Source organism: Colius striatus, chromosome 26, assembly GCF_028858725.1.
Source record: "Colius striatus isolate bColStr4 chromosome 26, bColStr4.1.hap1, whole genome shotgun sequence".
NCBI classification, from domain to species: domain Eukaryota; kingdom Metazoa; phylum Chordata; class Aves; order Coliiformes; family Coliidae; genus Colius; species Colius striatus.
This window is the reverse complement of record NC_084784.1, coordinates 2,831,993-2,853,967: the sequence shown is the minus strand read 5'-3', so window position 1 is coordinate 2,853,967 and position 21,975 is coordinate 2,831,993. Positions and strand designations below refer to the sequence as shown.

General features: G+C 60.1%; 1 protein-coding gene across 2 annotated transcripts; it reads right to left on the bottom strand.

The window, feature by feature from the left end:
* Positions 1–4,814: 4,814 nt before the first annotated feature.
* ASIC1 (acid sensing ion channel subunit 1) lies at positions 4,815–21,621 on the bottom strand. Of its 2 annotated transcripts, XM_062015744.1 has the most exons (11): positions 21,257–21,621; positions 20,240–20,435; positions 7,827–7,977; positions 7,263–7,390; positions 6,921–7,071; positions 6,768–6,824; positions 6,495–6,648; positions 6,263–6,354; positions 6,004–6,083; positions 5,781–5,885; positions 4,815–4,919 (listed from the first exon to the last, which is right to left on the bottom strand). In XM_062015744.1, exons 1-11 carry the CDS (start codon positions 21,619–21,621, stop codon positions 4,815–4,817), a joined length of 1,584 nt encoding a protein of 527 aa, XP_061871728.1. The 2 variants fall into 2 exon arrangements, with proteins under 2 accessions (XP_061871728.1, XP_061871727.1); XM_062015743.1 differs by lacking the exons at positions 20,240–20,435; positions 21,257–21,621 and adding an exon at positions 8,495–9,112.
* Positions 21,622–21,975: the final 354 nt, after the last annotated feature.

Here is a 21,975-nt window from a genome sequence, read left to right as displayed (position 1 = left end):
TGAGCGCCAGACGTGGCACTTTGGAACCTCTGATGTTGCAGCTTGTGCCCGTTGCCCCTTGTCCCATCATTGGCCATCCCTGAGCACAGCCTGGCTCCAGCCTCCTGCCACTTGTCAACATGACTGAGCTCAGCCCTCAGGCTCCTCTTCTCCAAGCTGCAGAGCCCCAGCTCCCTCAGCCTTTCAGCACAAGGCAGATGCTCCACTGCAGCATCTCTGTGCCCTGTGCTGAGCTCTCTCCAGCAGCTCCCTGTCCTTCTGCAGCTGAGGGGCCCAGAGCTGGACACAACATCCCAATACAGGGGCAGCAGAACCTCTCTGATCTACTGCCCACAGCCCTTCTGAGCCACCCTAGGCTGCCATTGGCCTTCTTGGCCACATTGCTGGCTCAGGCTCATCCTGCTGCCCACCAGCACCCCCAGCTCCCTATCTGAGAGCTGCTCACATTGGGGTCCTGGCTGGCAACCTGCTGGGCACACACAGCCCTTGTACCAGCCTCTGGGGTCCAGGCAGCTCCTCTGTGAGTCTGTTCCAGGCTGTGGCTGGCAGGAGTCTCATCCAGCAGCAGCAGCTGCCCCAGAGAGCCGTGCTGCTGAGGTGGGGATGTGGCTCTGCAACACAGGGCTGTGATGGATGGATGGGGTGACCTGCTCCCAGCACAGCCCAAGCAGGTTAATGGGGAGCTGTGGAAGAGGTTAGAGCTGGCAGAGCTGGGGTCAGTGCTGGCCCTGTGTGCAGGAGCTGCAGAGGGAGCAGGCACGGTCAGCTGCTCTGGCTACTCACAGCGACTCACCACAGTTAATTCAGGTTCATTAACTCCCTCCTGGGCTTAGCTCTATTATCTTGTTCATATGCAAAGCCCACCCTGTGGCCTTTGCAGCAGCAGCTCTGGCAGAGAAGGACCAGAAGAGCAGCTAAGCCCCTTCTAGTTTAAATGCAAAACATCCCTCTGCCATTTCCAGGAGCAACAGGGACAGGACCAGTGCCAAGTGACCAGGGGGAGTCTGGCATTTGAGCATCCCCTGCCCACTGCCCACTCCCTCTTATTCAGCCTCCACGAGGTTCTGAGAGCTTTTTTTAGATGCCCAGAGCTGGATCTGGCACGTTGCATCTGCTCTTTGTAGCTGGAAATGTTCAGGAGCAGAAGTGTGTTTACATATGGCTTGTGCTACAAGTGCCACCAACCTGGTGAAATGAAAAGCAGGTGCCAGTCAAGCTGGTGACTCATTTCTGCTGAATCTCAGGTGTCTGCCCCAAACCACGGGAGTGTTGGAGCTGTGGGAGATCAGCTGCTGTGCACATGGGAACTCTCCTCCCTCTGCTTGAGAGCAAAAGCCAGTTCCCACCCTCCAGTCCCAAGTGTCCCTCAGGGTGCATTGACACACTGGAGCTTGCTTAGGTAGCCAGAGTGATGGCCACAGTAGCCCAGCACTGAGCAGAGGGATGTTTTAACGTGACTCTGCTCAACATCAGCTCAGATGTTGCTGGAATTCTTGTTCACCTTTAAAGACAGGGCTGGAAGTCCAGGGCAAAGCTTTCTCGTCCCTCCTCTCTTTTGGTCTTGGCTCCATGACTTCAGTGATGCCTTCACTGAAAGGTGAGGTTCAGATTGGAGACAAGGAAAGACTTTTTCCCTGAGAGGGGTGTGAGCCCCTGTGCCAGGCTGCCCAGGGAGCTGGGGCAGTGCCCAGCCCTGGAGGGATCCCAAAGCCATAGGGTGAGGTGCTGAGAGTCAGTGCTGGGCTGGGCAGGGTGAGGCCAGGGCTGGGACTCCAGCAGCTCCAAGGGCTTTTCCAACCCAAATGATTCTGTGATTCTATGATTGAAGAACATCCTGGGCTGATGCATCTCCAGCTGCCTCCTTGGGGAGCATTTCCAGCAGCTCAGTAAGAGACAAAGGCTCAGTGTTCATGAGTTATACCATTCTTTATATCATCGTTAAGAGTAGCAGGTATTGATGTACAATGCATCTGTCATCTTATTGTGCTTCCTATGAAAATGTGTGTACATAGTACAGATACCAGAGAGGATTCAACACTTTATACACTTGAAGGCATTCAGAGATCAGTAACAGAAAAGAGAGAAAGAATGGCACATGAACAAGGCCTAAATGCTACTAGATGGGTATCTACACTGATCTGATGCATATATAGAGATATATATATATGTACACATATATATATAGTCATATATATTATATATAAGAAATATAAAATGCAGATGACATAATAGAAACAAAGAAAAAGAGTTGTAGGCTTCAACAGGTGAGCATCAAGGTCAAATCCCAGCCCCATCTTTAAAAGCTTTAATGGGAAAGAGAAAGAAAGAAAAGAAAGAGGAAGAGAAAGAGGAAGGGAAAGGGAAAGAGAAAGGGGAAGAGGAAAGAGGGAAGAGAAAGAGAAAGAGGAAGAGGAAGAGAAGGGAAAGGGAAAGAGAAAGAGAAAGAGAAAGAGAAAGAGAAAGAGAAAGAGAAAGAGAAAGGGAAAGAGAAAGAGAAAGGGAAAGAGAAAGAGAAAGAGAAAGAGAAAGAGAAAGAGAAAGAGAAAGAGAAAGAGAAAGAGAAAGAGAAAGAGAAAGAAAGAGAAAGGGAAAGGGAAAGGGAAAGGGGGAGAGGAAGAGGAAGAGGAAGAGGAAGAGGAAGAGGAAGAGGAAGGGAAAGAAAAGAAAGAGAAAGAGAAAGAGAAAGAGAAAGAGAAAGAGAAAGAGAAAGAGAAAGAGAAAGAGAAAGAGAAAGAGAAAGAGAAAGAGAGAAAGAGAGAAAGAAAGGAAGAAAGAAAGAGAGAGAAATAAAGGAAGAAAGAGAGAAAGAGAAAGAAAGTAAGAGAGAAAGAAAGAGAGAGAAAGAAAGAAAGAGAGGGAAAGAGAGAAAGGAAGAGAGAAAGGGAAAGAGAGAAAGGAAGAGAGAAGAGAAAGAAAGGAAGAAAGAAAGAGAGAGAAAGAGAGAAAGGAAGAAAGAGAGAAAGAGAAAGAGAAAGAGAAAGAGAAAGAGAAAGAGAAAGAGAAAGAGAGAAAGAGAAAGAGAAAGAGAAAGAGAAAGAGAAAGAGAAAGAGAGGGAAAGAAAGAGAAAGAAAGAGAGAAAGAGAGAAAGGAAGGAAGACAGAAAGAAAGAAAATAAAGAGAAGGAAGGAAAAGCAAGAGAAAGGTGAATAAATAAATGCAACACAATGAACCATCAGGGAGAAATCCATAAGAAAATTTATGGATGTGGCCGACCCGTCGTCTTTGGGCGATCGCTGGGCACAAGGACTGACCCCCCCAGCTGGGTTTGGTCAGGAAGCAAATCATTGTGAGAGCCATGACAAGAACCAAAGCAAACCTGCAGCTTAGGAAAGAATAATTGCTGAAAAGACTTATTGCAAAAGCTCTTAAAGATAAGTAGCACTTGGGCCCTGGGAGGGCTCTTGCTTGCTGTGTGGAGCCTGGGGGAGGCTGGCAGGGGCTGGGGAAGCCTGTGCCCACTCAGCTGGGAGTGGGACAGAGCAAAGCTGGGGAGCAGAGACGTGGCTGGTGCTGGACCCGCTGCCCAGCCAGGCCTCTGTGTGCAGGGGGAGGGCAGCAGCGGGTCCCAGGCAGCGAGCCATGGGAGCCCTGAAGATACCCAGGGCTTGTGGTGCCCAGGGCAGCAACCCATGGGAGCCCCAAAGATACCCAGGGCAGCAACCCATGGGAGCCCTAAAGATACCCAGGGCAGCAACCCATGGGAGCCCCAAAGATACCCAGGGCAGCAGCCCATGGGAGTCCCAAAGATACCCAGGGCAGCAACCCATGGGAGCCCCAAAGATACCCAGGGCAGCAGCCCATGGGAGTCCCAAAGATACCCAGGGCAGCAGCCCATGGGAGTCCCAAAGATACCCAGGGCAGCAACCCATGGGAGCCCCAAAGATACCCAGGGCTCATGGTGCCTGGGGGCAGCTGCTGCCAGGGGTTGGGGGGGGTCAGTGGGGTGGGAGCCTGTGGTCCCATGGACCAGAGCACCCTGTGCCATGGGGTGTCCCTCAGCCTATGAGCCCGTTTGGTGCTGGGGCCGTGCCAAGGGGCTGATGCCCTGGCTGAGCTGAGCTGGGCCGGTGGCTGCAGCTGAAACAGGAGCCAGGAGCTGTCCATCTGCTTTTCTCCCCTGGGGATGGCTGGTTTTGGGAAGCCCAGGTTCCCTGGGCACAGGAAGGGACTGTGGGAGGGATGGGCAGGGAGATCCCGCCGTTACCCGGCGTGGGAGAGCGCCCAGGCGCGGGGTGTCCGTCCCCTGCCAGCTCAGCGCCTGGGCACAGGGTGCTGAGGAAGACGTTTGCAGAGGTGCAGGGGCCCCGTCTTCATGCACGTGGAGTAGCCAGGAGCACCCAGGCGAGGCTGAGCCCTGGGGCCACCCCCAGCCCCGGGACACCAGCGAGGTTCGAGCCCTCTGCCAGGCTGCGGGGTGGCGGCGGGATGGGGATGGAGACGACGGACAGACGGACGAGACAGGGCTGTGGCTGGAGACTCTGCGGCCTGAGCGGCTGCTTCTTCTTGGCTTCTGGGTTTTTGTAGTTAAAAAGGCCGAGGGGAGCCGTAGGAGGGGATGGGGCAGAGCCCGTGCCCCAGCCCGCTGTGCGTGTCGCTCCCCTCGCCGGAGCGTCCTCGAGTCCCTGCGCCGGGGGAGCAGCTGCCAGACGGCTTCCAGCGGCACCCGACCCCAGCCGTGGCGCTGTGTCCCCGTGTCCCACCGTGGCGAGGAGCAAAGGTGTCCTTGGGTGTGTGTCTCCTCTGGCGCTGGCAGGGGAGAAGGGCAGCTCCCCAAAGGGCTTTGGTAGCTCAGGTTGGTACATCCAGACGTCGGTTAGCAGGTGAAGTCCTCGAAGGTGCCCCGGGCGGGGTGGTGAGGTAGGATGTTGGCTGCGTACGTCATGCCTGCAGGGTGGCCACGTATGCTCTCACAGGGGTTCTGCAGGGCACAGGGTGGGTCAGAGTCACGGCATGGTCAAGGGCTGGAAGGGAGCTGCAGAGCTCATCCAGCCCAACCCCGCTGCAGAAGCAGCTCCCACCTACATGAGGTCACACAGAAACTCATCCAGGGGGGTGCTGAAGAGCTCCAAGGAAGGAGCCTCCACACCCTCCCTGGGCAGCCTGGGCCAGGGCTCCCTCAGCTCACACTGAAATGCTTCTTCCTTGTGTTTCAATGCAACTGGTTGTGTTCCAGCTCCATCCCATCAGCCCTTGTCCTGGTCCAACAGCAGAAAGCGCTGCCCCAACCTCCTGCCACCCACCATGGACACACTTGGAGCTATTCATGAGCTCCCCCTGAGCTCAGTCTCCTCTGCTCCAGGCTGAACAGCCCCAGGTCCCACAGCCTTTCCTCAGCAGAAGATGCTGCAGTGCCCTGAGCATCTGGGTGTCCCTGCACTGGCCTCTCTGCAGCAGTTCCCTGTCCCTCTGCAGCTGGGCAGCCCAGCACTGGCCCCAGGACTCCAGCTGAGGCCTCAGCAGGGCAGAGCAGAGGGGCAGCACAACCTCCCTGGCCCTGCTGCCCACACTTGCTGCCCCCAGGCTGCCATTGGCTCCTTGCCCACGTTGCTGCCTCAATGGGACACTGGGGTCACCGCTTCCACCCAGGTCCCACAGAGACCAAACCCCGTCTCCCTGCAGCATCTCCGCCTGACGCCTCTCCTCCTTCCCCGAGCTCTCCCCAGAACAGCGACACTCCTCCTCCTCCTTCTTAATACATGGCATATCTGGGGCATCCTCTGAGCTGCAAGAGGGGACCAGCAGCCCCCAGGACACGTGCAGCAGCTCCCAGGACACTTACGTGGCGTTTCACGTCGTCCATGCTCAGCGCGACGCCCTTGTCCGTGTTGTTCCTCTTGTGGCTCTTGCGGCACTTTCCCCTCCGGCACAGACGGTGCTTTATCACCTGTGGCAGCCAGATTTCAGCCCTGCAGGGGCTCAGGGGTGGCTCTTCCCCGTGTCCCACACCAGCCTTTCGCTGCTCTGGGGGCTCCCCCCAGCAGCCACGGGACGCTGACACTCACCTCGTAGGCGTAGTCGAAGAGCTCCAGTACCGTGAGGATACTGGCCCCGATGAACAGCCCCATCTGCCCCCCAATGTCACCTGCAGAGGACAGGGAAGCCATCAGGGCTGTGGCCAGCGGCAGAGGGAGCAGAGCAAAGGCACAACTCGTCCCTGCCACGGCAGAGCCACATCCCAGCGCCTCGGGAGCGGGGTCACGGCACAGGGGGCCTGGTTGGAGGATCCTTCCCGGGTGCTGTGCAGGGGCTGCTGACACTCACCCAGCAAACCAGCCACCTCATAGGCCTTCTTCTGCTCGATGGTCTCGTAGTTCAGAGCCTCGAAGAAGATATCCAGCACCAGGATGTTCTCCCTGCGCGGGACACGCGGCGTCAGCCTGCGGCGGGGGCTGGAGGGTGCTCTGAGCAGGGCAGAGCAGAGGGGCAGCACAACCTCTCTGACCTCCTGCCCACAGCCCTTCTGCCCCAGCCCAGGCTGCCAGCGGCCTCTTACCCGATGTACTGCTCAGACTTGTTGTACTTCTTGGCCAGGTACTTGGCAGAAGCCTTGCTGGGGATCTTCACCATGGAGAGCTCTTTGCCGTAGCGGGTCACGTTGCAGGGCATCTCGCACACACAGTACTCGTTGTCCTTCTCCACCAGGAAATCTGGGGAAGGACACACACACACACACACACACACACACACACACACACAGAGCAAGGAGATGAAGAGAAGGAGAAACCCAGCAGCCAGAGCTCGGTGCCACGGGGCAGGGCAGCCTCACCTAAGGCAGGGTCCGCGCACTCCTTGTACTGCTCCGGGGTGCAGTAAGGGGCATCTCCTGTGGGGACACAGCAAGGGGGAGGGTTTTGCAGTGGGATGGCGTGAGGGGCTGTGCCAGGGGGCAGGTGCTGCTGGGCAGGGAGCAGGGGCTCACCTGGCATGTGCACCATGCGGCAGTTGCAGTTCTCCACCAGGTAGCGCGTCTCGCAGTCGATGCGGCACGCCGTGATGCTGTACGTGTCGTAGAACTCCGAGTCGCCCGCCACGGCCTTGCAGTCGCCCCAGGGAGGAGGCAGGTAGATGAGCTGGGGGAGGGAAGAAGCCAGGAGTGAGGAGGGAAGGCCACTAGACCCCGTCACAGCAGGGGGATGTGCTGCATCCCTCCCCAAAGCTGGGTCCCCGCTCCGTCCTGACAGGGGCGCGGGGTCGGTGTCCCGCAGCACGGGGTGGGAAGGAGCATCTCAGACCTTTCCCCCCTCCCCCAGCAGGTCCCTACCCGCTGCTCCTGGCAGGACACGAAGGTCTGGAAGCCGGGAGCCACCCCAAAGCCCAGCTGGTCAATCAGTGGGGGCTCGTCCTGGCTGTGGATCTGCACCTTGATCCCGGCTTCAAACGAGGTCTCGTCTGTGGCAGAGAGAAGCGGGTGAGCGCCGCACCAAACCCCGCTGCAAGGGGCACCAAAAGTTCTCCTGTCTCCCACCCTTCCCCTGGGCAAACTCTTCACATGTCCATCCATCTGTTTTGCTGCAGCATCTCCTTGTCTCCTCTGCCCCTGACCCTCCTGCTCCAGCACCCAGGGAGAGCGAAAGCAGCAGGGAAAGCGTTTGCCTCTATTTATAAACAAGGGATGGCTGCTTGTCTCAACTGATGGGGAGTTGCCATGGCAAAGAGCAAAGACAAGAAGGAAAAAGGAAAGAGAAGGACCCAAAGTGATGAGACATGGAAAGAGGGGAGAGGAAGGAGCCTGAGGGATGTGGACCAGTGGGGTGGGGAGCTGCGAAGGGGCCGGGGAAGGACCCTGGGAGCTGCTGGTGACCGAGCTGCTGGGGCAGGGGGTTACCTGTTTCCCCCCACACTGGCAGGTACTCGTCCTGCTGAATGTCCAGCATGATCTCCAGCCCGTTGCCGGTGCCTCCCTTCATGGTCATGAGCCGGGGCTTCCCGTCCTGCCCCGCGTTGAAGGTGTAGCACTTCCCGTAGCGGGTGAAGACCTGCGGGAGACGACACGGCGCTGAGGCTGGGGGCACGGAGCCAGGGGGGCACCACCAGCCCGGAACACGGCTGTCCCCAGCCTGAGGGCATCGTGTGGCTCAAGCTCTTGCCCTGTTGGAACTGCCAGTAGAGGAGGAGCCGTTCCCCAGCACGGCACAGGGCTCGGAGCGGATATTTGGCACCTCGACCCCACAGGTGCCACGGCAGCCCCAGCTCCCCGGGACGGCGGCGCCCAGCCCTACGCCTGCACCACGGCCTCCTCCAAACGCTCCTCCAGGGGTGAGGCTGGTTGGGATCCAGAGCCCCTCCGTCCCTCCTCGTCCATCCCAGCCGGCAGCTGTCACGTCTCCACGCCGCCGAGCCGCTGCCAGCCCGGGTGTGCCAGGCCAGTGTGGCTGGTGCTGATGCCAGGACGGAGAAGCCAGGCACCTCCTCCTCAAGCAGAGCCCTCGGGGCCGCTCCCTGTGTCCCAGTGAGACGCCTGGGTGGCAGCATCCAGGGCCGAGGGCTACTCACCGCCGCGAAGTCGCCGGGGCCGCAGCGCTCGCCGCGGTAGCTGCAGCTCAGCAGCATGTCCTCCAGCCGGTGGCAACTGCGGTTAAAGAACCCAAACAGATCGAGGGGCTCGTCCTCCTGCCAGGGGTCAGGCTGAGCTGGGCTAAAACCCAGCTCCATGCCGGGTTCGTAGTTGAGCAGGGGGCCCAGGTAAAGCAGGTCCTGCTGGGTGAGCTGAGAGACCCGCAGGCGGTTGACGTTGCAGAAGGTGACGGCGGGGAAGGTCATCGCGGGGCTGTCCTCCTCGCTCAGCAGCGTGACGTGGTGGTACTCCAGGTAGTAGGCGATGCGATCCGCCACCTGGTAGAGGAAGACCGAGAGGGAGAGGAGGAAAGCCAGCGCCCAGAGCATCTGCCGAGCTCCCAGGCTGCCCTCCACGAAGATGTGGCTCAGCCCGTGCAGCGTGCAGCTGCTGGCAAAGGCCACCAGGTCCGTCGCTGCCCCCGTGCTCTCCGGCTGCTCCTCGTCATCCTCATCCTGCCCGTACAGGAACCCGTCCGCTCCAGCCTCTGCCCTCGCCGCCTCTGTCGGCCCGTCCTCGCTGGAGAAGGACACGGTGCAGAGTATCTGGAGAGGCATTGCCTGGTGTGGAGGGTCCAGATCCCCAACCTGCCGCTGCCTGGGGGGGTCTCCAACGGTGGGTCGGTTCCTCGGGGTGTGGGAGAGGGCAGGGAAGGGGCACGTTGGGAGAAGAGAAATGGAGATGGGAAAGAAAGGAGCGAGAGGCGAGCGTGAGGGAGAGGAGCAGAGGGATACTCAGAGGGGATGGAGAGAGGAGGAGGGTATATGAGGAGCAGGAGGAGGGGAGGAGGAGCGAGGGGCGGTTCTGCGGGCTCCCCGCGTCCCCCGGGACGGGCCGGCTGCGGCTGCGGGTCGCCGGCTCCAGAGGCACCGACAGCTCCCGCTGCTGCTCCGAGGGGTTGCCACCAACAAACAGGGCTGTGCAGGGGGCTGTGAGCTGCTGCCTTGCCCACAGCAGCCCTCCATCCCGGCCGTGGGGCAGCCCGGTGCTGGCACCCGGCGCTTGGCAGCCCAGCCAGGCTCTCCCGCTGGCCGCCAGCCTGTTTCCTGAGCCACCATATGCCGGGCTCTCCGGGTTCCTCGTGGGTGCAGCTGGACACAGAGGCTGTCCCAAAGCGCTGCTGACGTTGTCCTGCTGCCCAGCTGGTGCTGGTGAGGGCAGAAGGGGTGCTGTGGTGTCCTCAGGCTCTTGTCATGCTCCATCCTGCCCGTGCAGCACCGTCCCTGCGGGAGCATCTGCCAAAGGCGACGTCCTGAGCTCCGTCCCTCTCCAAGCCAGGGCTGGTTTTGGCAGGGTTTGGGTGCTGCTGTGCTTCAGGTGATGACTCCTCCTGCAGGTCCCAGCCAGCACGTGGTGTGTCACCTTTCCCCCGGGGCTGGGGGTCCTGGGGGGGCAGCCCCGAGGCAGGGTGCTGGGATGGAGCTGGCAGCAGGGCTGGCTGTCTCCTCCCTGCAGCCCTGCTGTAGAAGCACAGCCCCTTCTTGTGGTTTGCTTTTTTCCCCCCTCCCTGCACTCAGCACTCCATTAAAGCCTGGGATGTGACCACAGAGCAATCTCCAGCCTCATCCCAGCCGGCCCGAGGGGAAGGAGGCGTCTAACACGGCTTAGGAGGTTTGGAGCCCACCCCTGGGGCTGCTGTGCCTCCTTCCCCACACACACTGAGGGATCCCCAGTCCCTGAGCCCATCCCAGCCCACTGGCACCACCAAACCCAGCAGGAACAAAGCAGGGAACTTGCAGGACTCTGAGCTGGGAGCAGTGCAAGGCTGGCTGCTCTTCCTGAGCCAGGCACACCGGTGTCAGGGGCTGGGGATCCCTGCCAAAGCAGGCTCAGCCAAAACGATGAGTGATTGTCCCTCGAGGGGCTGTCCTGGGGCTCCCCAAGCTCGATATTCCCAACAGCAGCGTGGTGTGAGAGGGATGCTGGCAGCTGCCACAGCCCTGGGGACGCTGGCAGGGAGGGTGAGTGACCTTGGGCATCAGCACCAGAGCCACGGGATGAAATTTCATAGAGCTGACAGCAAGGTCGTGCCTTCTGGGAGCAATCCAGAGAGTCTGAGCTGGAAACTCCTTCTGGGAAATGAGAGCAGGGAGGCAGATTGAGTGGCTGGGAGCTGCCAGACCGTAGCAGCAGGTCACATCCCGGCCCTTTGCCTCTGATGGAGACAAGCTGCAGCTGCACCCTGGGCTTCATCTGTCTCAGTCCTGTGGGAGCATCTCACCCAGACCGTGCTACAGGGTGCTTTTGGCAGGGAGCAAGTGGGTTGTGAGCTGGCTGAGGCTGGGGTGGGATTTCTCATGTTCTTCAGCTCTAGGACAGGGAGTTTCTGTGTCTGTAGGAAGGAGAAGCCTGGTGGGGTTTGTTTAGCCCTGGCAGGGCGCTGCCAGGTGAGTGGTGCCGCTGGGAGCCTGTGGGATGGTCCCTGATGGTGTGAGCGAGGGGCTGATCCCATCCTGAGGCGTGGGGAGGTGTGATGAGTCTTCCTGGGAGCTGCAGCAGGGAGAGGGAGGCGCTGCAATGAAACCACTCCATCAGCTTGGGGCCATTCACCCTCCTGGCTGGGCTCAGGCAGCTGCAGGGAGCGCTGGGGCTCAGCCCTGCTCTGGTTACTGTCCCATCCCAGGGCTGACACTTGATCCAGGGTGAAGGTGACCGTGGGCACTGGCAGAGAGGAGCTGTGTGGCACTGAGGCAGCGGGTCCCCACTCCAGGAGCAGGGACAAAGCCCGGCCGTGTCCCCACGTTGCTGTCCCGCCTTTGTGCAAGTTTTGGAGATGCTGGAGGAGTCCTTGGGCTCGTTCCAGCTCCTCCCTCGCCAGGAGTTATTTTTACCCTCTCTCAGGTAAAGCTTTGGCGGGGGAGAGAGGGATGGGGGATGCTATAATTAGCCGTGACATCAGCCCCCGTGGTGCCTCTGTGCCCCGACCCACCGCCGAGGACCAGGGATGCTCCTTCCCTTCCTCCTCACTGCAGGAGGGACACGGGCTGCTGGAAGGAGCCTGGCTTCTCCTAGCACCAGCTCAGCCTTTGGCCTCCAGCCTGGAGCTCTTGGGCTGCTTTGCAGCTCGTCACAGGCCCCAGGAAAGGAGGTTCCCGGGGTTGGGGAGGGGAGCACGGAGGCGGCGGAGGGGAGGCAGCGGGAGGGATTTGACGGCAGCAACAGCACATTTCACAGCCTGTCACGCTTTAATGGCACAGGAGATCAAAGCTGGGATGGAGTTATTCATAGAGATAAACCAATCCCCGAGGAGGCGAGGAGAAAACAACATTGCAAGCTCTGTTATCCCTGCAAGCACCAGCCTGGCCCTGGGGAGCCGGTGGCAGGAGGCGCCTGGGAGCCTGGACCCTGCTCCCTTCCCTAAGGAGCCACTGCCTGTCCCTGCCAAGCACCACCACACCACCCCTGCTGGTCACAGCCAACTGCTGGGGAAGGATGAGACCAGGTGCAACCCCCCAGCAGTCAGGAGCAGGGTTGGAGGGGTGGGTATCTGACGGGGCACCCTGCAGCCAGCTCGTCCTGCTCCTGCAGGGCATCGCCTTGGAAGGGAGGAAAATCAAGTTCCTTGGAGCAGGAAAGGTGCTTTGCAGCTCCCAGAGCTGCCAGGATGGTGAGTGGTGGCACCCACAGCGCTGCTCTGGGCAGGATGAGCAGGAAAGGTGCTTTGCAGCTCCCAGAGCTGCCAGGATGGTGAGTGGTGGCACCCACAGCACTGCTCTGGGCAGGATGAGCAGGAAAGGTGCTTTGCAGCTCCCAGAGCTGCCAGGATGGTGAGTGGTGGCACCCACAGTGCTGCTCTGGGCAGGACGAGCAGGAAAGGTGCTTTGCAGCTCCCAGAGCTGCCAGGATGGTGAGTGGTGGCACCCACAGCGCTGCTCTGGGCAGGATGAGCAGGAAAGGTGCTTTGCAGCTCCCAGAGCTGCCAGGATGATGAGTGGTGGCACCCACAGCGCTGCTCTGGGCAGGATGAGCAGGAAAGGTGCTTTGCAGCTCCCAGAGCTGCCAGGATGGTGAGTGGTGGCACCCACAGCGCTGCTCTGGGCAGGATGAGCTGCTCTGGGGAGGGCTCTGGGGTTGTTGACCCCCTCCCTGACCCTGGTGATGGGCAGAGAGTGGAGGCAGCTGAGCAAGGTGGGGTTGCCTGGGCAGTGGGACCTGCTGGCACTCATCCTGCTGCCCCTTATCAGATGCTGCCACCTTGCCTCGGCTCTGCCCGCCAGCCCAGCCGGCTGCAGCGTGTGTTATCCAGCCCTTTATCCCCCAGATTAGATGCTTCACAGTGGATTAGCATGTCACATTCTAATGCAGAAAAATTGATGATTAAAAAGGAGCTTTTTTCCCCTCTCTTGTATTATTCCCCACCTCCTCCTCCTCCTCCTCTCCACCCCGTCCCTGCGGGCCCAGGCAGCCCAGCCCCAGCCCTCAGGACCCTGTGCCTGCCTCACACCAGGGGCAGGAAGCCCAAAGGGTCCTTTTTGGGATGATGAGCAGGGCTGGTGTGCCCCATCCCAGCTGCTTTTGGTGTCAGGGCTCGGGGTGCAGGCCTGGATGCTCCAGGTGCCCCCTGCCTGGGGTTCTTGGCTGCAGCCTCAGCATCTGCAGCACAGGACTTTAATAAAACCACATTGTGGTGAGCAAGGAGCTAAGTGGACTTCATTATGGACCCAGGGCCTCCCTGGCTCCCGTTGTTCCATATGATTTCATATCAGATGAGCCTTATCTCCTCTCCAAACGCTTCCATTTAAACTCCATTAATCTTTCAAAGCTTCTCTGGGCCAGCACTGCTGAGCTCTTCCCAGTTGGGTGCTGCTGCTGCTGCCCCGGGGTGAGGGGTCACTCAGAGCCTGGGGGGCTCAGCCAGGACCCTCCTGCAGCTCCACAGGCCCATGTACCTGCAGCCAGACCCTTCCCTGTGCATCCACAGCCTCCTTCCTCGTGCCACAATCTCTTTGTACTCCCATAACTGAAAGAGCCTGGAATGCTTTCTGCTGGATCCTCATTGGTGATGTCCCTTTGTGCCATGAAGGGTCCCCAGGCCTGGGCTGGCTCCTGCCCTGCCAGGATGCAGGAGGATGCAAAGGATGCTCCTGAGGTCACTCAGTGCCTGGGGGGCTCAGCCAGGACCCTCCTGCAGCTCCACAGGCCCATGTACCTGCAGCCAGACCCTTCCCTGTGCATCCACAGCCTCCTTCCTCGTGCCACAATCTCTTTGCACTCCCATAACTGAAAGAGCCTGTTAGGCTGAGCCTGTCACTCCCCATTGGTGATGTCTCTTTGTGCCATGGAAGGGTCTCCTGCCCTGCCAGGGTGCAGAGGATGCTCCTGAGGTGCTGCTGGCTCCCAGGGAGCTGAGATTGCTCTGTGCAGATGCTTATCCTGATGCCTTTCTGTATTCCCTGCCAATCACCCCTAAGCAGGTTTGGGGGGGTTTGTTTTTTCCACCATCCTTCACAATTGCTGAGGCAGTTTGTGCAGCAGATTTGAGCTGACTGCTTCACTGGTGGTGGTGGGGAGGAGAAGTGCTGCTCCTCTCTGGTCTCCCTGCCGTGCTCACCCGCTCTGCCTCTGTGTGCATCACGCTCTTCCAGTCTCATCTCATCCAAGCAGGGTGGTTACACAGCCCTGGCATGAGGCTGCTGGGGATGGGTCTCCCCAGCCCTTCACTGGGTCATGAGGCTGCCAGGAGAGTGGGGAGCACGAGGTTTGAAACCCCTGAGAAGCCAGAGGGTGAGTGGGAAGCACGTTGCCCATGTCCTTGGGGTAAGGGCCTGGATGCACCAACCCCTCTGTACCACAAAAACCAGTCCAAAAACTAAAGGAAAGGTTCTAACATCCAAATGGTGAGGCCTGTAAATAAACAGCTTGAGATGCTGAGGAGCTCCTTGAGTCGTGGGGGTTGCAGAGATGCCTGCTGGAGAGCCCTGGCTCCAGCCAAACGCTCTGCAGGAGATAAAGGCGTCCGTGAGAAGGCAGAGAAACGAAAACTGAGGCAAAAAGACAGGAGACAGTGAATTTCCTGGATCTCCCTGTGGAGATCTCTCCCTCCTGTGTCCTCCCTGTGCTCAGGGGACCTGCCTGCCTCTGCCTCAGCTTCTGTTACCAGAGGGAGGAGGGAGACAAAACAGCACCAGGAGGTTTCCTGGGCAGATCCCTTGAAATAGCCACAGCTGCTGCCACTCAGCCTGGTCTCAGGTAAAGGCTGAAGGGACACCAGGGGACATAATGATTTGGAGAAGTGCCACGTGCTGCTGCTGGTCCAGGGCTGCGTTTCCCAGCTGCAGCTCCCTTGCAGGTCAGTGTCCATGAGGCACCTGTGCCTGGGGTACAGCCGTCACATCCTTGTCTCCATCACAGCTGGATGGCACTCAAAAGCTTCCTCTTCTCTTCCAGCAGCCACAGATGCCATTAAAGCTGATTATTAATAGTTAATAATTCATTTGTTAACGACTCTTCATGTGCAAAGGCACCTGGAGGGGAGCAGGAACGGCCCGAGGTGCATCTGATCCGCTCCCAGCTCCTGGCGTGACACGTTGGGCTGTGCTGCTGTGCCCTGGGGCTCTGGGCAGGGCTGTGCCTGCTGTTGGGGCTGGTCACTGCCCTTGCACGGGGACAGGGGCTAAAGAACCCCTGGCTGGGCTTGTTGTCCCTCCCTCTCCTCTCCCACCCGTGGGAGCCATGGTGTCCAGTGCTCAGAGCCTCAAGGCGCTGAACGACTGAGGCGCTGCCTTGCAGAGCTGCTGCTGAAGCAGCACTGGGGCACAGGCAGGTGCCCAGCACCGATGTCCTCAGCCCACTGCTTCCTGCCCCTCTTCTGTGCTGGGTCAGCCAAGAGGGTGGCAGGTTGGGCAGCTCTGCCCCCACGCAGCCCTTGCACCGGGGTCACGCCACGGCATCACTGTCCCGCTGCAGAACGAGTGTGAAACGCAACTGCCGTTGGAAGAGAGCTGCTGTCTGTGTGTCAGCAAAGCCACAAGCAGCTGAGGGCTGCCCACTCCTGCCTGCACCCCGTGGGAAAAAGGCTGTGCCTGGGAGAGCCTGGATGGAGCTGGGGAAAGGAGGCAGCAGAGGAGCAACGCTCACCGGTATCTGCTCCCTGCCCGAGGGCAACACGGCTCACGGCTGCCTTAGGAGTGATTTGCTTTGAGCAAAATACTCTGATACTCAAAAGCCTCAGAGCTGCAGCTGAGGTGATGGATCTGGGGTGCTCCTGCCCTGCTGTGCTCCCCAGCAGAGCCAGGTCACCACCCAGCAGCAGCCCCAGGCCCGTGTGTGGCTGCTCCTCTGCACCATCGCCTCCAATTATCTCGCCCCGGGGTTCCCACGGGGTTTGTCTCATTCATCTGGAAAATGATGCAACCTGTGGGGGTCAAATGATGCTGTTTGGCAGCAGAGAGAGGCTGGTGAGGAGGGTGCAGGGAGAGGCTGGTGAGGAGGGTGCAGATGATGCTGCTGGGGACGGTGCTGCCGGGATGCTGGAGGTGAATCAACTCCTCCGAAGCAACGGCGACGTGCGAGCGGCTCGGGGTGCTTTAAGTCCTGTAGGAGCCCGTGTGCTGCCTTCAGAAGTGACTTACAGAAATCCCTTGACTGTTTCACAGCATTCAGAAAGGTGATGGCTTCGTTGGGTGCTGTGCTGGGAGCTGCTGGGGCTCGCTGGGTGCTGGGGACCAGCCCCACACTGCCCCCGCTGCTCCCCGAGCTGTTCCTCCAGAGCCAGGTGGGCCCATGGGGCTTGTTTATGAACTGTCTAAAGCTCCAGGAAAGATCTGGGTGTCAGTAATTCCTGTGCCCTCTCTCTCCAGCTGTGTTGGAGATGCTTTTCACTCTGGCTCTGTGATTATCCCCTAACGCTGCACTGGGGAGGGGGGGAGGGCTCTGCTCCCGGGGGGGCTCCAGCCTGCCACAGCTCTGTGTGGGGCCAAGGGCTGGAGCTCTGGGTCCTTCAGTGGGTCCCATGGGGCTGAGGGTCCAGGTAGAGCAGGGAGAGCAGCAGCAGCTCCTGGCTGAGGAGCCTGAGGTCAGTGTGTCCCACTGCACCCTCCCTGCGAGCTCCCAGGGTGCTGGAGGATGCACCAACGGGGCTGCTTTGAACAACACAAGGGGTTTGTTGTCTTGTTGGGTCCTTGTCCAGGGCTTTAGCAGGGTTCAGGGGGCACAGCAGGACCTGGTGGGGTGCAGTGGGTTCAGCAAGGTGCAGAGTGGTTCAGGAGAGGCTCACTGAGGTAAAGGGGGGGTACAGAGAGATGCTCTTGGGTCCATTCTCCACCATAGTAGCTCCTGCATTGCTCTGGAGGTGGGAGGAAGGAGAGGAGGAGTATGGTCAGGGATTGTTGGGACTACTCCAGACCTTTTCTGCTCCCTGCCTTGCTCTTCATCTGTGCACTCGGTATTTCCAGGGCAGAGGATGCAGAATCCAATGCAAAAGGCAGCAGCATGATCTCCATGTCAAACTCAATTCTCTCTAGTGCCAGATCAGCCCTGGAGCTTCATGGAAACGGTCCAGAGGTCTTAATCCTCCCCAGTTTATCAAGGATGCCCCGTGTGCTGTGCCCCAGAGCTCAGCTCCCATGCCAGCCCCAGCCACTGGGCCCTGAAGCAGCTCAGTGCTGAGGAGCTGGGGATGTGGTTCTCCTCAGGTCAGGCTCACAGGGTGTGAGGAGGAAAGGCTGCAGATGCACGCTGTGCCACGCTGGCCATGGCTGCTCCTCTCACCCCAGGCTGCACCGAGCCCTGAGGAAGGGGCTTCACGAGGGAGGGGGCACCATCCTGAGCCTCAATGCCATGGGGCAGCCCCAGTTGCCACCCCACTGTGCAGAGGAAGCTTGTCCTGTGGATTTCTCCCTTTTTCCTTTGGATGGAAAGAAGATGAATGAGGTTTAAAGCCCAGAGATGGGACTGCCAGGAGCAGATCCAGGGGGGGTGAGCAGGGGGATGAGCAGGGCTCTGGGTGCCCTTTGCCAGCACAGGGAAGGACAGAACATGCAACTGGGAGCCAGTGGGGCCATCAGTTCCTGCAGAGGAACAAGGGCTCCAGCTTATAAATAATGAAGTAGCCAGTGTGAGACATTGATCTGTGCTGCTCATGAGCAGCTTGGGGAGCACAGGCCCGAAATGGAGGTGACAGAGAGGGTGATCCCCCTTCCTTCTGCCCACCCAGGCTCTGGGCACAGCCCCAGTGATGGGGCATCCTCTGCCTTGGGGTTGTGCCCTGAGTGGGGTCAGGATTTGCCCTTCAGCCTTGTGTTTGCCCCTCTGGGCTTTGAGGCTGGGGAGAGGAGGTGGCTGGACCCTCTGTGGGCTGCTCCTCGCTCTGAACCGCTGCAGGGGGGGAGCTTTGGTGGGTGCCAACACCCCCCATGGTGCTGGAGGGGCTGTGAAGAGCCAGGGCAGAGCTGGGGTGAGCCAATTGTTTCCCCTCTCCTGGGTCTTCTCAGAGGGTTCAGTCCCCTGTACAGGATGAGTCCAAACTGGGTCAGATGCTCAGTCCCAGGAGCATCCCTGCATGGGAGCACCCAGCCCCTGGGGGTGCAGATGGAGGGAGAGGAACAACACTGTGCCTCCCCCTGATGTGACCTGGTGATGACATAGGATGAAAGAAGAGCTGGGAAAAGCCTGTTTGATCCCAGGATGGGCTTCCCCACACCAGCCTGTGAGCCAGGGGATGCTGCCTGTGCTGAGGCTCAGCCCGTGGAGGGGACACACACACACACACACACACACACACACACACACGATTCCCCTCCCCAGCGATGCTCTCCCACCCTCCTGCAGCGCTGGGGGTGGGGAGGGGTGGGCAGGAGGCAGATATTCCCGTTAAGGCAGCCCCTTATTTGCATTCCCTCCCTCCCTCCCTCCCTCTTTCCCTTCTGCTGGGGACCGATAACACGGCGGCCGCGGTGCTGGAGGCTGAGCCGCGGCTCCACCGTCGCCTCCGGAGCTGCTCAGCACCAGCATGTGGCCAAGCACTGCCCAGGGGGCTGCTGGCCCCTCAGCTGGCCCCATCAGCCCCCTGCATCTCCCCCCAGCATCTCCCCCCTTGCATCTCCCCCCTGCATCTCCCCCCTTGCATCAGCCCCCTGCATCTCCCCCTCACCCCCGGCCATGGTACCCGAGAGGGAATGGGCACAGCAGGGGGAGGATGCACAGGCAGCTCCTCCCAGCATGGGGGGGTCTCAGGGGGAGGGGGGGTCTGGGCAGACCCTCAGTGTCAAAGCTCCACTCCAGACACAGCATCTGTGAGAGGGTGCACAAGGGCTCGCTCGGAGCATCCCACTGGCCTGGGCAGCACGAGGGGCTTCCCAAAACATGGGGCTGAAGCAGCCCCTGCATGGGGCAAAGGGCTGATGGTGCATCACTGGGTGATGGGTCCCAGCACCCACCAGCTTGGCCCAGTGGCACCAGGCACGGAGCAGCCCCCAGCCTGGCTCAGCCTGGGTGAGAACGCTGCAAGCCAGGAGGATGGAGCAGCGAGGCGGTGGGAATCGACCTGGCAAACAAACCCCTCCAAAGCTTCTGGGACCTCCAGGCAGGGACAGAGCAAAGGTTTCCTAAAGAGCTCCACGGGATGAGGTGGTGATGAGGTGGTTGCTGGGGCCCTGGGTGCAGGCAGCAGCATCCCCAGCCCTGCCACACACAGCCCTGGCCAAGGCCACGAGACGGAGCCGAAGCGCAACAGAACCGGAGCCTGGGGACGCCTTTTACCAACCAAAGCCACAAAACCTTCCCAACCTGCTCACAAGGAACAATCCAGGCAGGGACAGCGAACCAGCTGTGAGTCTCTTTTGCTTTTGCCACTCAGAGATGCAGAAAGCAGAGCTTTTGGAGCCTGAGGGACGGGGCCAAGGAGGCGGGATGGGGACGCTCCGGCGCAGAACACACACCCCAGACACCGGGACACCGCTGCCCACACACGGGCTGGGACCTGGCCCTGCTTCAGCAGCACCTCTGGAGAGGATCCAGCCCCTTCCAGGCTGCAACTCGCCTCCATTTAACAAATAAAATGCCTGACAGCTGACAACAGGGAACTGCTCCACATCACCGAGGATGAAAGCCACCCAAACCACGTGCTGGGCGGCTTCGCCCTGGTGTGGGGCACCGGTGGGACACAGCCGGGCTGGGGATGGAGACAAAGCCCCTGGACAGTGCAGAGCTGCAGCCAGCTCAGGAACAGCCACCCCTGGTGCCGAATTGATTAGGCAGCCCCCGAATAGCCAGCACTGTTTAACTCCCAGCTGGACGGGGGAGAGGCAGCGCGGGGGGATAAAGGCTTTATTGTGCGCTGGAGCCGCGCACCCAGGCGAGGCTCAACCTCTGTGGTGGGACACAACACGGTGCCACCGGGACCTGCTTCGCCCTGAGGGCTCCCTGGGGTCTCCACTGGCCACCAGCAGCGTGGCTTTCCCACTGGTGCCTCCTCACCACGCAGCACTTCTGCAGCCCAGCGTGCACAACCCTGCTGTGCAGAGCCCGAGTGGTCCCACGGAGCTTTGGCCACGCAGGAGCATCCCACCCTGTGCAGCCACAACCAGCAGCACCTTCCTGGGCAGCACCCAGTGGCATCCCCACTAATGAAGATGCTGCTGGTCCTTTCCAAGCTGAAGAGAGCCAGAAGAGGCTACAAGGGGGACAAACACCCTCCTTGAGTGAGGGGAAACGTGGCCTTGGGCTGGGGCCAGGGGGGCACTCACCACTTTGAAGTCTTCGGGGGTACAGGGCTCCCCACGGAAGAAGCAGGACAGCAGCATCTCCCTGATGTCGTGTCCAGCCCGGTCATAAAACTCCAACATGTTGAAAGGTTTGGGCTTGAAGTTTCGGAAGTTTGCCTTGTCCTGCAGGATTTCCAGCTGCTTCTCGTCGGCCGTCTGCGTGTCTGGGATCTCGTATCTGAGGGGGACAGGGCAGGTGAGAGCTCAGATCTCATGGTGGTGGCTGCTCCTGCTGGTGAAAGCATTTGGGCTTCACACCAGTTACCTCTGTGTGTGGCAATCACAGAGCGTCCAACAGCACAGAGTGGCCCAAGGGATGAGGAGGAGAAGTCAGGCAGCAGCAGCCACCTACCAAACCCGTCTCACTCGCCCCTGAGCTGGTCTCGTGCCTTTGGTGGCATCACAGCTCTGGGCAGTGGCCTTGCTGGGACATGAGTGTGCTGGGTGTTGTGGCTGCAAACCCTTCCCTGGAACATGGGCTGGGGCAGAGGTGAAGCCCCTTGGCAGGGAGCTGCTCTGCAGCAATGGGGCTGTGGAGAGATGGCTGAGGGGCTTCCCTGGGAACCCTGACACAGCCCAGGGAACGGCACCAACCTCCAGCCTGGGGGGTTGGGGCATGGGAGATGCTCAGTGGCTTCACCTGCTGGCATCCCCAGCTCTGCTGCACGTGTCAGGCACCCAGGAGGTGGAGCAGGAGCCAGCCACACTGAGTCCACCCTGCAGGCATCCCAGGCTGGCCCTGGCCTTGCTGCACGTGCCACACACCAGGCTTGGGAGCCATCCAGAGCAGCCCAGCACGGCAGCCACGTGCCCAGGAGCTGTGGCAGCTTTTGGCACAAGCCACCACATCCAGCTGCAGAGCCAAACTAACCCAGCCCCCTCTTCCTCGTGGAGGGAGCACTAAGGGGGTGCAGCCCACAGCAGCCACCGAGCTCTCCAGCCACACGTGGGGCTGGTGTGGTGGGGCAGCTTTGGCTCTGCACCCTGAGCATCCCTCACCTGTTATTGAGCAGGGCGAGGAGCTCCCCGGCGTGGTACAGGTCGTTCTTGGTGACCCGGCTGAAACGAAACTCGTTGAGGTTGCAGAAGGTGACGGCGGGGAAGGTGAGTCTGGTGGCAGCCACCTCGTCCAGTTTGGTGACGTGGGGGTAGAGGAAATAGTACTGGATGCGGTTGGTACAGACCAGGGCCAGCAGCACCAGCGAGCCCAGGAAGCACAGAGCCCAGACCACGCGCTTCAGCGACAGCCGCTCGTACGAGAAGATGTGCGAGAGCCCGTGGAGCGTGGAGCTGCTGGCGAAGGCCTGGAGGCTCACGGGCTGCCCGCTGTCCACCTCCTCCTCATCCACCTTCAGGTCCATCATGGTCCGTGCCGGTGGCCGCTCTGCCGAGAGGGGAGTCTGTGGGTGCCGGCTGCTGCCGCTGCCCGGCCCGTGGTGTCCCCGTGTGCAGCGGGATGAGGGGATGCACCCGCCTCGGACAGTGAGTGTCACGCCAGGGATGCACCCAGACCTCACACCAGGGATGCACCCACAGCCCTCACACCAGAGGATGCACCCACAGCCCTCACACCAGGGATGCACCCACCTCACCCAGTGAGTCTCAAACCAGGGGATGCCCCCAGTTCACCCAGTGAGCCTCACATGAGGGGATGCATCCACAGCCCTCACACCAAGGATGCACCCAGCTCATCCAGTGAGTCTCACACCAGGGGTTGC